Consider the following 16532-nt stretch of genomic DNA (forward strand, 5'->3'; position numbering starts at 1 on the left):
GCACCACCAGGGAGGCTCATTCACTCGGCCTCCCACAGGGATTGCAAATCTGCAGTGGATGATCTGGGCTTGCTTTTTTTTTTTTTTTTTTTGACAGGCAGAGTGGACAGAGAGGGACAGAAAGGTCTTCTTTGCCGTTGGTTCACCCCCCCCAATGGCCGCTGTGGCCGGCACACCACAATGATCCGAAGCCAGGAGCCAGGTGCTTCTCCTGGTCTCCCATGGGGTGCAGGGCCCAAGCACTTGGGCCATCCTCCACTGTGCTCCTGGGCCATAGCAGAGAGCTGGCCTGGAAGAGGAGCAACTGGGACAGAATCCGGTGCCCCGACCGGGACTAGAACCCGGTGTGGCGGCGCCACAGGCGGAGGATTAGCCTAGTGAGCCATGGCGCTGGCCCAGTCTGGGCTTTCTTACATGCAATATGGGCCATACGTCCCCTTCACAGTGAACTACTTGATCATGTCTGCATACCCTGAGTGCCAGAGCTCCCCAGAGGGACAGCCCCTGCTCCTACACCTCCCATGAAGCCTCTGAGGACCAAGTGTCACCCCCGTCACCCCCACAGACTCTGGGGCCCGGCGGAGTGCATCTGCCCAAAAAGTGCCTCACCGTCACTGGAGAGCAAACTGCTGTGATGGCCGTGTAGGCAGCCCCTTTCCACCAGACATGTCTGCCTCTGCCTTCCTGCCCAGCCCTGCCCATGGCCAGGGCTCTGGTCCTGCACCCTCTCCCTCCACCCCCGGCTTAGCTGTGGAGCCAGCAGGTGTCCACGTGGGCTCTGTGTCCGCCTGAGGGTCGTGAGCTCCCTGCTGCCGCCGTGGGATCACCTGGAGTGGGCTGTGTCCTGCAAGACCACCCCGCACCCAGTTTGTAACATCTTACATGGCTGGATTTCCACAGGTGGAGTCTTAATGGGCAGAGGTCCTAAATTAGAAGCCCAATTGATGAAAATAAAAGATGAAAAAAATCACTAATGATTCTCCACTGAGTCTGTTTCCTGTGACAAGTACTTTGTTCCACTACCTAAGTCTGATGTGGAGACTAAATGCAAACACATCTCAGTTTGCCTCGAGAGCTGTGACAGATTGCCGGGGAGCCAGCACTTTTTGATTCCATTCACAGCAGTTTATTCAACAGTCTGAGCTGTGTTCCTCCAGTCCTTGCTTCCTGCAGTCGTCCATGGAGGCATTCTCACAGCCAGGTCTAGAAGCCTGTAGGTTTTTTGTTTTGTTTTTGGCAAGAGCTTCCTCCCAGCCCCACCCACCCACCGCCGGCCATGCAAGGTCTCCCCCCCCACCCCGCGGCCATGCACAGTCTCCCTGGCCCCTCCCCGGCCATGCACGGTCTCCCTGCCCCCCACCCCCACCCCGGCCATGCACGGTCTCCCTGCCCCCCACCCCCACCCCGGCCATGCACGGTCTCCCTGCCTCCTCTGGCACCTCCAGTGCTGCAGCAGCAGCGTGGTCACACCACAGACAGCTCCTGTCATTCCTCTGCCCACACATTGCTGTGACCAGCAGGAAACTGGCCTCACAATCCATTTGCCACCTTCCACTTGCTTTGAATCTCGATTCCCAACCTGCTCTCCCCCTCTTCTGCGGAGGGAGATCCATAGGAAATATCAGTGCTTCCCACTCAATCACCGGGACTCGTGTGGGCCCTGGATCAGAAACTGAAGACATCAGGACTGGGCACGCACTCCCATGCAGCTGGCACAACCCAGGAATGCAGCCATCACTGCTGCCTCTTGAGTGTGCAAGAGCAGGAAAGCTAAACACTAAACCCAGACGCCCTGATGCGTGATGCAGGCCTCTTACCCAGGCACTCCCTAACCGCTAGGCTACACGCCTGCCCCACCCCGTCATTTCCCATTTTTAATCTTCAGTTGTTCCAATATGATTGGCATTGGATGGGGGTGAGGACCCCGCGCTGCCAGGAACCCCGTGTGAAGACACAAATCAGGGCCAGCGCCATGGCTCACTTGGCTAATTCTCTGCCTGCAGCGCCAGCATCCCACATGGGTGCCAGGTTCTAGTCCCGGTTGCCCCTCTTCCAGGCCAGCTCTCTGCTGTGGCCCGGGAGTGCAGTGGAGGATGGCCCAAGTGCTTGGGCCCTGCACCCCATGGGAGACCAGGAGAAGCACCTGGCTCCTGCCTTCGGATCAGCGCAGCGCCGGCCGTAGTGGCCATTGGGGAAGTGGACCAACGCAGGGAAGACCTTTCTTTCTGTCTCTCTGTCTATAACTCTACCTGTCAAAAACAAACAAACAAACACACAAATCAGGCCAGTGAAGCTGCCATGTCAGAGATGCCAGCGCTCAGGAGCTGAAACAAGCTTGTCTCTCCTAGAACATGAAGACGGGACTGACCAGGGCAGCTTCCCAGTGCTGAGGACGTACACTCTACCCATCTCTGCTTAAACCGCAGTTCACGTGTGGCCCCAGGTCCCGCCTTCTGTCTGCATTCCCAAAGTGGGAAGAGTCAAGGACAGGTGTCAGCCAAGGGTGCAGCTCCGACTGCTGTCTGCAAGTCTCTGTTAGTAACACAGAGCATGGGCACTGGGTAGCATCAGTCTCCACACAAGACACCATCTTTAGAATCAACTCTTTCGGGGCCAGCGCTGTGGCATAGTGGGTAAAGCTGCCGCCTGTGGTGCCAGCATCCCATATGGCTGCTGGTTCATATCCCAGTGCTCCACTTCCAATCCAGCTCTCTGCTATGGCCTGGGAAAGCAGTAGACGATGGCCCTACTGCTTGGGCCCCTGCACCTGCATGGGAGACCTGGAGGAGGCTCCTGGCTCCGTATCGGCACAGCTCTGGCCATCACGGCCAACTGGGGAGTGGACCAGTAGATGGAAGACCCAACCCCCCCGCCTGTCTGCCTCTCCTTCTCGCCGTGTGTAACTCTTTCAAATAAATAAATAAATTTTTTTTCAAATAAATATTTTTTAAAAATCAATTCTTTCATAACTACTTGGATTTGTGACTCAGAGGAACCAGTGGATGGAAAAATCTCTCTCCTCTGTCATTTTGCCTCTCAAATTAACAAAATTAACTTTTTTTGTTCTAAGATTTATTTATGGCCGGCGCCGTGGCTCACTAGGCTAATCCTCCGCCTTGTGGCGCCGGCACACCGGGTTCTAGTCCCGGTCGGGGCGCCGGATTCTGTCCCGGTTGCCCCTCTTCCAGGCCAGCTCTCTGCTGTGGCCCGGGAGTGCAGTGGAGGATGGCCCAGGTGCTTGGGCCCTGCACCCCATGGGAGACCAGGAGAAGCACCTGGCTCCTGCCATCGGATCAGCGCGGTGCGCTGACCGCGGCGGCCATTGGAGGGTGAACCAACAGCAAAGGAAGACCTTTCTCTCAGTCTCTTTCTCTCACTGTCCATTCTGCCTGTCAAAAAAAAAAAAAAAAAAAAAGATTTATTTATTTATTTGAAAGAGTAACAGAGGGCAGAGGCAGAGAGATCTTCCATCTGCTGGTTCTCTCTCTAATGGCTGCAATCAACAGGGATGGGCCAGGCGAAAGCCAGGAACAAGGAGCTTCATCTGGGTGTCCCATGTGGGCGCAGGGGACCAAACACTTGGGCCATCTTCTGCTGCTTTCCCAGGCCATTAGCAGGGAGCTGGATCGGAAGTGGAGCAGCCGGGACTTGAACTGGTACCTATATGGTATGCCAGCACTACAGGCAGCAGCTTTACCCACTATGCCACAGCGCCAGCCCCAAATTGATTAATTTTTAAATAGTTTGTAAAAAAAAATAAAACAAAAAACATGGATTGTGAAAAAATTATGCATGGGCTGCAAAATTTTTTGCGTCCAAATAAATTACCCTAAAATCCCGTTTTCCACAAACTTTCTGAAGCAGCCGTGTATGTGTAGAACTTAAACGTATGTTTATAAAGGCTGCAGTAATGGGTACAGTTCACTAAGCCCTTGGCGTGTGGTGACTCCAGAGAAGGGTATGCCATGCATCGCCTCACTTCCAAGATAGGTTCTATTAGTGTTGCCATGATACCACTGAGACATTCATCCCACAGGTGCACAGACGGTGCCAGCACGGTGTCCCAAGCCCACGCTGGCACAAACCAGTCAAAAGTACATTTACTACAACCAACATCCCAAACACCACGGCTCCGCGACCCGGGCACTGCTCCCTCCTGCCAGCAGGCTGCTGGGGATGCTGGGGCGAGCCCTGCACTGTCCCTCGAAATTCCCGCCTCAAGGCGCACTCCGCCCTAGGCTGGAACACTGAAGTCAAACCAGTGTCCCGCGGCAAGCGGTCTACATTAGTACACTCGACAGGTGGTAAGGCCTCTACTTCTTAAAATGCAGGCATAATGTACACTACAAAGATACAGATTTAAGGACAGAGCTCGACGAGTTCAGACGAACGTGGACTCCAAGACAGGACGCCGCATGCCTAGCCCAGGCGGCCCTGTCGCCATGAGCTCTGCCCATCCTGGACCCACGCACACAGAACCACTGAATGTGCATGCTCTTGTGTTTGGCGTCTTTCGCTTGGTATGTTATGTGTGGTTTCTGAAAAGATTTATTCGAAAGGCAGAGTGACAGCGTGGGCTCCCATCTGTGGGTTTACTGGTTGTAGGTGGGCGAGCCAGGAGCTCCACCTGGGCCTCCCACAGCGGGTGGCAGGGGCTCAAGAACTTGAACCTCCATCTACTTCTTCCCAGCTGCATTAGCAGAAATCTGCATCAGAAGCAGAGCATGAGAGATGCAGGCATCCCAGGAGGCAGCTTCACACGCTGAGCCACGACACTCACTCCCGCGTGGGCACCATCACACAACTGCACGACCTGTTCATCCATCCTCCTGCTGTGAACCTGCGAGCAAATCTACAGTTCCATCTCCAAGCCTCCTGGGATGCAGAGCTGAGCCACAGGGCAACGGCCTCAGCCTGTCCAGGGTCCTGGGACAAGGCACCATAAACACAGCAAATGGACTGGGGCAAGCGCTGACACAGTGGGCCAGGCTGTTGCTGCAGATGCCTGCATTCCGCACGAGTGTGCCTGGTTCCAGTACTGGCTACTCCATACTTCCAATCTACAGCTTCTGGCTGACGTGCCTGGGAAGGCAGATGACGGCCCAGGCACTTGGGTTCCTGCCACTGCCCTGGGGGACGGAGACAGTTCCAGGCTCCTGGTGGGAGCCTGGCCCAGCCCTGGCTGCTGCAGCCATCTGGGGAGCAAACCAGCAGACAGAAGATGGCTCTCTCTCTGCCTTTTTCTAAATACACAGAACAACTTCTTACAGCTGTTCTGGGTAAGTCCAGCAGGCCTGGTGTCGCTGAGGGCCTGTTTTCTGGTCCAGAGATGGCACCTTGCTGTGTGCTGGGGTCTCTCTCGGGCCTCTTTTATGTGGGCACTAAACCTATTCATTAGGACTCTGCCCCATGACCTCATCACCTCGCACGGGTCCCATATCCCATGATCGTCCCCTTGGAGTTAGGATGCCAATGTGTGGATTTGGGGGAGGTTGTGGTGGGAGGAGACACAAACATTCAGTCCAAACCAAGGAGCTGCCTTACTGTTTCCCAAAGTGGCCAGCGCTTCTTCCGGTCCCCCCAGCAACGTGTGAGAACCCCGAAGCTGCTGCACACTCACAGAATCTGATACCGTCAGTCCCAGTTCCCGCCGTTCTGCTGGGTGGGAAGCAGGACTTCCTTGTGATTTTTTAAGACTTTATTTGTTTGAGAGGCAGAGTTAGAGGGAGCGACAGGGGTCTTCCATCCGCTGTTCATTCCCCAGACTGCCGGCGCCGAGCCGAGCCGAAGCCAGGAGTTTCCTCCGGGACATCAGCCGCAGGGGAAGGCCGAGCCCACCGCGCCACAGAGCCGGCCCCTCTGTGATTTTAACCCGCACTTCTCCGCTCCTCGGATGGACCGACCCTTCCTCCAGGTGCCCCGTGGCCTCCCAGTGCCACTCAATGGCTTTTTGTTAAACCAAGCACAAGTCTGTCTTTGGGGTCTTTTACTTAAGTAGTCTCCCAGCGTCGGCAAGCACACGGAACTGCGCACCCGGGACCGAGAACGGCGCACGCCAAACCACAGGCGAGGCCCGCAGAGTTGACGGGAAGCACCGCGTCCCCTGAGCGCAGACAGCCGCAAGCCACGAACGAACGGGCCACAGCCGCCGGCGGAGCGGCCTCGTCCGCGAGGCGGGAGCAGCTGCGGGGCACGGGGCCTGCGTGCGGCCCTCCGGGCAGCTTGCAGGGCAGACGGCACCTCCGTGCGGCCCGCGCTCGACCTCGGCCCCTGCCCCGCACCGCCCAGCCCCGCAGGCCTCCAGCGAGCCCTCCGGCCCGGCCTGTGGCCCCCGGGTCTCTGGAAATCGCCCGGCTCTCAGGACCTGGGCAGGCTCCCCGCACCGCCCGGCCGCCACGCTGCCCGCCACTTACCGGCCGCGGAGTTCCACGTCCGCGAGCCTGCGCCGCGCCCGAATCAGGACCCCTGCGGCCGGGCTGCCCGCACCAGTCCCTGACAGCGCGCTGGCCCGCCCCGCGTCGCCTGGGGTGGGGGCCGCAGCCGCGCCCCTCCGCTGGGCCCCTGGGGGAGGGGGCGGACGCCCGGCCCCGCAAGCGCCGGCCCCGCCTCGCGCCAGCCGCTCCCGCGCGCGGCGCCGCCAGGCAGTGGCGCGGACAGCCCGGCGCGCGCGGGCGACGCAGGACCCGGGCTCCTCGGCGGCGGCGGCGGCGGCGGCGGCTACGGCGATGCTGTGGCCGCGGCTGGCGGCGACCGAGTGGGCGGCGCTGGCCTGGGAGCTGCTGGGCGCCTCGGTGCTGCTCCTCGCGGTGCGCTGGCTGGTGCGGCGGCTGGAGAAGCGGCCACGGGGCCTGGACCGCAGCGGGACCCCGGCCCCGCAGCCCTGTGCGGCTGCCGCGCCGGACCCAGGTGAGTCGGGCCGGCCGGGTGGGCCCCGCGCCCCTCGCCCGCCTCCCGGCGTCTGGGTGCCGTGCTGGGAGCTCTTGGACCCGGGCTCCGCGCCCCTCGCCGCCGCCTCCTCCGTACCTACCCCTGGCGCGGGAAGAGCGGTTGGACCCGCCGCGCCGGAAGCCGGGCGGGCTCGCCTTGGAGAGGCCCCTGCGGCCACTGCGCGGGAGCCGGTGCGGAGAGCCGGGAGCGGCGTCCGCGCAGCCCGCAGGGCGCGGCGCGTGTAGCTGGGGTGTCGGCGCCGACCCGGGAGTGCTGCGTGGACGCGGGCGGCGGGAGTGAGGCGCTCTGAGCCAGGTCGCTGGTGGCCGGGAGCCGCGAGAGGCGCCAGGGCCTGGGCCGCAGGCTCGGTGCCCGCGCTCGCCGTGCACGTGGGGCTGTCGGGAGGCGGCTGCGTGACGCGTCCCCGGCTCTGCGAGGGCGCCTCAGCGCGCGGAAGGCGCGGGGAGCTCCGCGCGGGGGCAGGTGTCTAGGTGCGGGTGTGCGTTCAAAACGCGACTGCACCGAGAAACCCCTCCCCGTGCTCCTCCAGGGGGACAGGCGACAGCCCCTTCCGTGTTCGCGGGGGACGGGTAGCGAAACTCGCAGCCTAGGGCTTCGGGTTGTCCCGGAGGCTGAGGGAACAGCCCCCGCGGCTGGTGGGCGTCTTGCTGGGGTCGCGTGTGGCAGGCGCCAGGCCGGTGCAGCTTTCCTCCTGCTGAGTTTTGCCTTTTCTTGTCCCCTTGGGAAAGCTTTTGGCAGCGCCTTTACACTTTTATTGATTGGAAAGGCAGAGAAGCGAGAAGAGAGACATCCCGCTGATTCGTTCCCTACACGCCTGTCATAGCTAGGGCTGCGCCAGGTCAAAGCCAGGCCTCCCACACGGTGCAGGGCCCTACCTGCTGCTGCCAGCGTGCACAGTAGCAGGAAACTGGATTGGAAGCAGAGCTGGGACTTGAACCCAGGACTCCAGTATGGGATGCTGGCACCCCAAGCAGCAGCTGAACCCCTGCACTTCAATACCTGCCCCAGGCAGCACCCTGAAGAAACAGCACATTTGCTTGTCGTCTGCATCGTCAACAGCAGACGCAGACACGCAGACGCAGCGTGCAACGCCGGAGGCTGGCACTGAAGCCTGTTTGTTGGCTGGTAGGGAAGGCCCGAGACACAGGAGGCTGTGGGGGTTTTCCAATGAGAATTTCACTTTGACTTTTCATTTTGGAACCATAGGCTTATAACAGAGTGGAAGACTAGTGCAGAGAAAATAAACATATCTGAGAAGGTCTCTGGTGTCCTTCTTCTCTAAGGAAATACAGAATACAGCCACGATGAACTAGCACGCACACCTGTAGTAAAGGCTAAACTTTATTTATTTATTTTTGACAGGTAGAGTGGACAGTGAGAGAGAGAGACAGAGAGAAAGGTCTTCCTTTGCCGTTCGTTCACCCTCCAGTGGCTGCCGCGGCTGGCGCGCTGTGGCCGGCGCCCCTCGCTGATCCGAAGGCAGGAGCCAGGTACTTCTCCTGGTCTCCCATGGGGTGCAGGGCCCAAGCACTTGGGCCATCCTCCACTGCACTCCCTGGCCACAGCAGAGAGCTGGACTGGAAGAGGGGCAACCAGGGCAGAATCCAGTGCTCCTACCCGGACTAGAACCTGGTGTGCCGGCGCCGCAGGCAGAGGATTAAGGGCTAAACTTTAAATGTAGCGTATTTCCAGTCGGCAGAGTGCGTGAGTGGTGCAGCCCCTCTAGAAATCAGTCTGGCCATTTCTCAGAGAAGTTAAACCTGCCCTGCACTCCTGAGCTTTGTTGTAGAGAAATGAACATTTTTTTCACACGAAATCTCATATGTGCGTGTCACTCTAGGGGTGAATGGCTAAATAGACCCTGTTCCGACCACAAGTGCTACTCCTCAGGGTGGTTGGGGCTCAAGGGCCCAGTGCAGAGTGAGAAGGAGCAATACTGTAGGTGTGTACTGGATTCCGTTTGTATAGCATTCTTACAGTGAAAAATTATAGACAACAAATTTGTGGTTGCCAGGGGCTGGGGCCCATGGAGGAGATTGGGTGTCACTGTGAAGGGGCAGTAGGAGAGAGGTCTTTGTGGTGATGGACATTTCTGTGGTGATGGTCACACACACTGTCACAGAACTGGGCACAGATACACACACACTCACCCCTGTTAGAATGGCTCACATACAGAAATCAACTAACAACAGATGCTGGTGAGGATGTTGGGGAAAAGGCACACTAACCCACTGTTGGTGGGAATGCAAACTGGTCAAGCTGCAATGGAAGACGGTTTGGAGATTCCTCAGAAACCTGAATATAACCCCACCACACGACCCAGCCATCCCACTCTCCCGGAATTTACCCAAGGGAAATTAAATTGGCAAATAAAAGAACTGTCAGCACCTCAGTGTTTATTGCACTCAATTCACAATAGCTAAGACATGGAATCAGCCTAAATGCCCATCAACATAAGACTGGATAAAGTACACCATGGAATACTACACAGCACTAAAAAAAATGAAATCCAGTCATTTGCAACAAAATGGAGGAATCTGGAAAACGTCATGCTGAGTGAAATCAGCCAGTCCCAAAGGGACAAATATGTTCTCCCTGATCTGTGACAACTAACTGAGCACCTAAAAGGAAACCTGTAGAAGTGAAACTGACAGTATGAGAAGCAATTTGCCCGCAGCCCAGGAGGTTCAAGGTGTTGTGTCAGTGTCAGCTTCTTAAAGATTTTTGTTTTTTAAAATTTATTTACTTGATAGGCGTAGAGACAGGCAAAACAAAGAACTTCCAGTTCATTCCCCAAATGCCTGCAATGGCTGGACCAGACCAAAGCCAGGAGCTAGGAGCCAGGAATTCACTCCAGTATTCCTCCTGTGTGGTAGGGACCCAGGTGCATGAGCCGTCACCAGCTGTCTCTCAGAGGCATATCAACAGGAAGCTGGGTCAGAAGTGGAGACAGGACTGAGAGCCTCTGATACGGGAAGTGGGTGTCCCAAGTGGCGTCTTAACCTCGGAGCCGCAGGTTCATCCTGACACCTTTTCTTGACTCCCCAGTGAGGAGCTCGCTTTTGCTTCGCCCTCAGTGTACACAAGGGAGAGCTCAGAACTCCCGAGCCAGACTGCTGTGTGGAATGCATTGCTGGACTGTGGCAGGTCTGGTTAGCTTTGGGGTACCTGCTCACCTGCTGTTTCCAGAACTACTTAGAGGAATATCCACATACACTACCGTGTTACTCATATATACCAAGGTGCATGTTTTGGTTTGTATTGAGTTTATTTGATTTTTTTTTTTTTAAGATTTATTTATCTGAAAGGCAGAGTTACACAGAGGAGAGGCAGAGAGAGAGAGAGGTCCTCCATCCTCTGGTTCACTCCCTAAATGGCCACAACAGCTGGAGATGGGCTGATCCAAAGCCAGGAGCCAGGAGCTTCTTTTTGGTCTCCCACATGGGTGCAGGGGCCCAAGGACTTGGGCCATCTTCTGCTGCTTTCCCAGGCCATAGCAGAGAGCTGGATCAGAAGTGGAGCAGCTGGGACTCAAACTGGCTTCCATATGGGATGCTGGCACTGCAGGCACAGTGCTGGCCCTTTGATTTTTGAGTATATGAATTACCAACATGTTTCTGAAAGTCAGGACCCTAAAACACTTGCAGTCAAAAGTGCTGTTCCGGGGCCAGCACTGCGGCGCTCTAGGTTAATTCTCCGTCTGCGGCGCTGGTATCCCATGTGGGCAACGGATTCTGTCCCGGTTGCTCCTCTTCCAGTCCAGCTCTCTGCTGTGGCCTGGGAAGGCAGTGGAGGGTGGCCCAAGTGCTTGGGCTCCTGCACCCGCATGGGAGACCAGGAAGAAGCACCTGGCTCCTGGCTTCGGATCGGCACAGCGCCGGCCATTGAGGCCATTTGGGGAGTGGACCAACGGAGGGAAGACCTTTCTGTCTCTCTCTCTCTCTCACTGTCTAACTACCTGTCAAATAAATAAATGAAAATCTTAAAAATAAAAAAAGGTTGGCCGGCGCCGTGGCTCAATAGGCTAATCCTCCACCTTGCGGCGCCGGCACACCGGGTTCTAGTCCCGGTTGGGGCGCCGGATTCTGTCCCGGTTGCCCCTCTTCCAGGCCAGCTCTCTGCTATGGCCAGGGAGTGCAGTGGAGGATGGCCCAGGTGCTTGGGCCCTGCACCCCATGGGAGACCAGGAAAAAAGCACTTGTCTCCTGGCTCCTGCCAGGATCAGCGCGGTGCGCCGGCTGCAGCGGCGGCCATTGGAGGGTGAACCAACGGCAAAAGGAAGACCTTTCTCTCTGTCTCTCTCTCTCACTGTCCACTCTGCCTGTCAAAAAAAAAAAAAAAAAAAAAAAAAAAAAAAAATTAAAAAAAAATAAAAAAAGGTGCTGTTCCCCACACCTTTCTACTCCCAGTGTTCCCCAGACTGTTCTGCTTTGTCCTTGGCTTCCTTGTGTGCATGAAAGCAGGCTCTTCTGTTAATGATTACAAATACTGGAAACAGTGTACTTTTTAAAAGTTTCAACTTGACTTTCTAGCATATTAAATACTTATTCTCAGAGATTACTAAACCTGTGTTCCTGCGGTAGCTTAATAGCTGTAGTAGAGATTTACAAATAACTTGTCATGTCAGACACAGTGATACAGATTTGAATGTGTTTATTTTGACTGATTTCTCAAAGTAGAGTTATTATAGTGTGCACTTTATAGATGAGGAAAGAGAGTCTTAGCATTTACACGGTTTGATTCTGTTGTAACAGGGATTCCATGTATTTGTTCTGTTAGGGATCCCTCTCAAACCCAAGTTAAAGGGCTGGCCTTGGTATAAGGATGCCTGCTGCCCAGGAATGCTTGCTGGCGGGTCTGCTCCTGCTCACCTTGCCTGCAGCTGTGGGCGCCCTCTGCCTGCTCTGCCCCAGAGTCCTTAGAGCCTTCGTACCACTTCCCTACACCTAGCCAGAATTGGGCTTAGTGCTCACCCGGTCAGAATCTGGGGTCGTTAGGCCTCCCCTTCCAGTCCTTGGCAGCTTTATAGGGGACTGTGTAATACGTTCATTGTTTCAAAGATCAGTATCCCAGTTCAGATAATGAAGAGTCATTTTTAAAATCTTTGTGGAGTTGGCATTGTGTTACTCTGAAGTAACATATTTGATCTTTTCATTTCCTCCTATACAACTCCTAAATCCTTGAATCTTCAAGGCCGTGTCTTTTTCTGTATGCTAATGAGCTGACTGATGGCCTGCAGCCCCTGGGTAGCATCAGGATGGGTTCTGGGCTGGTCACAGTAAGGCCAGAGGGCTGGGACTTTCAGTGCCACCTCCCTGTAACCAGGGAGGGGAGAGGAGGGACTGCCAGTTGAGTCCATCACCAATGCCCATAGCTGGCTGGCCATGCCTGTACAATGAGAGTTTCTGATCTGCTCTGAGGAAGTTCCTGGAGATGGCCCTGGAGAGCCCAGGGAAGCTCCGTGCCCTGCCCTGTGTGCCTCCACCACTGGACTCTTCATCTGTATCTTTCATGATATCCTTTATAATAATAAATGGGTAAGCTGATAAGCTGCTCAGAAAAATTAATCAAATGCAAATGATATGCACAGCCTTGTATGTTGGCATTTTCTGGGGGAGCGTCTTGTTGGACTGAGCCTCCAGGGAGACAGTGCCGGCTGCAGAACTGACTGCTTGCTTTGTGTGTGGAAAAGACCCATATCGGTGATCACAGCAGCCTTCCTGTGACTGGTGCTGACAGAGCAGGAAAAATGCTTCAATATTCTTTCCTCCTGTATCCATGAGGAATTATAAAACATGCTTTTAAATTAAAAAAAAAAATACACAGAACTAGATGGGTGCCCCTCCCATGCACCTGGCACCAAGAAAATTTTTTTTTGGTTTTAATTTTTTTTAAGATGGCTTTATTTATTTGAAAGAGTTAGAGATAGAGGTCTTCCATCCTATGGTTCACTCCCAAATGACTGCAATGGCCAGGGCTGGTCCAGGCCGATCAAGGAGCCTGGAACTCCATCCAGGTGTCCGTGGGTTGCAGAGGCCCAAGCACTCGCACCATCTTCCACTGCCTTCCCCAGTACATTAACAGGGAGCTGGGTGCCATGTGGAGCAGCTGGGACTCAAAACCGTGCTCATATGGGATACCGGCCTCACAGACCCTGACTTAACCTACTCTGCAGTAATACCAGCCCCATAGCAGGTGATAATGTTGTAGATGCCCCGTGCCCTCTGTCTTGTGTCCTGCTGAAATTCAAAGCTAGCCCTGCATGTCCCGTTCCGTCATCATTATCGGTGAACACTTCTTAAACTCCTCTACTGTGGGGCCAGCGCTGTAGCATAGCAGTTAAAACTGCCAGCATCCCACATGGAATCCCAGCTGCCCCACTTCCGATCCAGCTCTCTGCTATGGCCTGGGAAAGCAGTGGAAGATGGCCCAAGTGCTTGGGCCCCTGCACACACATGGGAGACCTGGAAGAAGATCCTGGCTTCAGCCTGATCCATTCCCAGCTGTTGTGTCCTGTTGTGGAGTGAACCAACAGATGGAAGATCTCCCTCCCTCTCTCTAACTCTGACTTTCAAATAAATAAATCTTTAAAAAGAAAATAAATAGCCAGTGCTGGCATCCCGTATGGATGCTGGTTTAAGTGCCAGCTGCTCCACTTCCAATCCAGCTCCCTGCTAATGGCCTGGGTGCTTGGGCCCCTGCTACCCACATGGGATACATGGATGAAACTCCTGGCTTCAGCCCAGCCCAGCCATTGCAGCCATCTGAGGAGTGAACCAGCAGATAGAAGATCCCTCCCCTCCCCCTCTCTCCCTGTCTCCCTGTCTCTCTCCCTCTCTCTCTGTAATTCTGACTCTCAAATAAATAAATAAGCCTAAACAACAACAAACAAAAAAACAGCAACAACCCTCATTCCATGGGCTCTGTGTATGTGCTAGGTGCTTGTGAGTGGCTCTGCTGTTGAGTCTGGAAAAGAATTTCCCTCCTGGCCGGCGCCGCGGCTCACTAGGCTAATCCTCCACCTTGCGGCGCTGGCACACCGGGTTCTAGTCCCAGTTGGGGCACTGGATTCTGTCCCGGTTGCCCCTCTTCCAGGCCAGCTCTCTGCTGTGGCCAGGGAGTGCAGTGGAGGATGGCCCAAGTGCTTGGGCCCTGCACCTGCATGGGAGACCAGGATAAGCACCTGGCTCCTGCCTTCGGATCAGCGTGGTGCGCCGGCCGCAGCGCGGCGGCCATTGGAGGGTGAACCAACAGCAAAGGAAGACCTTTCTCTCTGTCTCTCTCTCTCACTGTCCACTCTGCCTGTTAAAAAAAAAAAAAAAAAAAGAATTTCCCTCCTTTTGTTCTTCTGACTCCTTCTTTCCCAGCATCTAGACTAGGAAAAGTGGGTGTTACCACAGGCCTGTGTTACAGTCCTTCCAGCCTCATCTCGGGTGTCTGATTGTCCTGTCGTTAGGGCCTCCCTGTTGCTGCAGCAGTAGTCTGTGCCCGCCTGTTCTACCTTCTCCCTAGTCCAGCTGGCCACACAAGCCTGTAGAGCAGGAGTAGGGGATGGCCGTAGAAGTCCGTGGAATCATTGGCCTAGCCAAGGCAACCACAGGTAGGGCTTGAAATGCAGTGAATTTATGGCAGGCTAGTTTTTAAGTTGAAAACTGTGTGTGGCCTTGAATGATGCCACACTGTAAATATACTCAAATGGCCCCTGCTGCATAGTGAATGGCATACGCTTAACCTGTACACTGATTAAAGGTGCAGCTGTGGTTCAGATCCACTTGATGTCTCTGTCACTTGGACAGACCACTTGGCCTGTCTGTGCTTCAGGATGTTCATCTGTAAGGTGGGGGCCGCGGCGCCCTGCCCACAGGGCTGTTGAGACCGTAGCGCTTGGAGCTGCTCAGCATCATAGAGCAGAATGTGCCAGGGTGTGTGCAGCCTCTCTGTGTAAATCTCTGCCTAGTTGCCCGTCTCTTTGTGGGGAAGAGTGCAAGTGTGTCTGGTTTCTAGAGTTAAGACTTCACAGATGCTGTCAGATGCCTCCCGTGGGACTTGTCCCAGATGACACGGCAGTCAGCCTCGGGTAAGTGTACCTGTAAAGCTGTGTGCTGAGAACGTAGTGTGGTGGTGACACGGACGGAAAAGGCTGTCAGGTTTTCCAGAGCAACCGGAAGCTGCTTTTCATAATTTTGTGCAGATTTTAGATGTGAAGACTTGGAAACCACGAGAAGTGCCAATAGACTGATTTTTGTTCCTTTCACCCTAGGTGAAACGACAATGGATGTGGTGTTGGCTCGATTGAAACTCCTGAACTCAGATGCCCTTAGAGAGGAAATTGTCAAAGCCGGATTGAAATGTGGACCCATCACATCAACCACAAGGTTCATTTTTGAGAAAAAACTGGCTCAAGCCTTACTCGGGCAAGGAACATCGCTCTCTTCCTTTCTTCCCAGCCACGAGGAGGCAGGTGCCACGGCCGTCAGCCAAGACACGCAGAGAACTCTGAAGTCTGCCGAAGAGAGCCTGCGTGAGCAAGCCAGTGTTCCTGAAGAGAGAGAGTTTGGTTATGGCGTGGGCTTGAACCCTCCCCAGGAGGACGCTGTGACATCCGCGAGCTGCTCGGTGCCCTTCTGTGCTGCAGCCCACATCAACACCCACAGAGCTGGTGTGCCAGCCACTAAGGAGCCACCTCTGTACTATGGGGTCTGCCCTGTGTACGAGGACCTCCCAGTGAGAAACGGTACTATGGCGTGGTCAGTGTTTCCTCACATGGGTGGTGCATGTACTGCAGAGGGAAAAGGTTTGGAAAATCAAAAACTATAGGTGAAAAAAAAGAAAAAATAATTTTTTAACATGTTAGCTATTTTCATCAGCCCGCAACAACCTGGGCTGACCCAAAGCCAGGAGCCTGGAATTCCACCCAGGTCTCTTATGTGGATGGCAGGGACCCAAGTACTTGGGTCATCGTCCAGTACCTTCCCAGGTACATTAGCAGGGCACTGGATCCAAGTCAGAGCAGCTGGGACTGGAACTGGGTCCCTTGTATGGCATGTGGCCATCCCAAGCAGTGGCTTAACCCACTGTGCCATGACTCCTGTCTTTCTTACTTTCTTGCTACTGTTTCCATAGTATGTATGTATGTATGTATGTATTTATATGACAGGTAGAGTTAGATAGTGAGAGAGAGAGAGACAGAGAGAAAGGTCCTTCCTCTGTTGGTTCACTCCCCAAAGGCCACCGCAGCCAGTGCTGCGCCAGTCTGAAGCCAGGAGCCAGGTGCCTCCTCCTGGTCTCCCACACGGGTGCAGAGGCTCAAGCACCTGGGCCATCCTCCACTGCCTTCCTAGGCCACAGCAGAGAGCTGGACTGGAAGAGGAGCAGCCGGGACTAGAGCCTGGTGCCCATATGGGATGCCAGCGCCGCAGGCAGAGGATTAACCAAGTGAGCCATGGCGCCATCCCCTCCATAGTTTTTTAGAATCTGTTTTTAAAATTATTTTTATTTAGATCTTTCATCTGTGTGGAGTGTATTTTTTAGTATGGTATAGTATCTTAGTTTATAAAACTATATAATATACAGATAATGCTGCT

The 16532-nt window shown here is 54.9% G+C and overlaps 1 protein-coding gene and 1 long non-coding RNA gene across 3 annotated transcripts in view; one reads left to right on the forward strand and one right to left on the reverse strand.

Annotated features, from left to right (window-relative positions):
- Positions 1-4530: 4530 nt before the first annotated feature.
- LOC138847360 (uncharacterized) lies at positions 4531-5658 on the reverse strand. Its single transcript, XR_011385110.1, has 2 exons — positions 5545-5658; positions 4531-4840 (listed from the first exon to the last, which is right to left on the reverse strand). It is a non-coding gene; the product is annotated as an uncharacterized lncRNA (long non-coding RNA).
- Positions 5659-6680: 1022 nt separating this feature from the next.
- The window catches only part of ANKLE2 (ankyrin repeat and LEM domain containing 2), a 34313-nt gene continuing 24461 nt past the window's right edge, over positions 6681-16532 (forward strand). The window contains exons 1-2 of one of the 2 annotated variants that reach the window (XM_051836860.2): positions 6681-6906; positions 15209-15682. In XM_051836860.2, the coding sequence (XP_051692820.2) occupies positions 6726-6906; positions 15209-15682 (655 nt within the window). In that variant the 5' untranslated portion in view covers positions 6681-6725. Of the gene's footprint in view, positions 6907-14908; positions 15026-15208; positions 15683-16532 lie in introns of those variants that run through there. The other variant, XM_051836861.2, reaches the window with a different exon arrangement.

This window comes from Oryctolagus cuniculus, chromosome 21 (genome assembly GCF_964237555.1).
Source record: "Oryctolagus cuniculus chromosome 21, mOryCun1.1, whole genome shotgun sequence".
Classification (NCBI taxonomy): Eukaryota; Metazoa; Chordata; class Mammalia; order Lagomorpha; family Leporidae; genus Oryctolagus; species Oryctolagus cuniculus.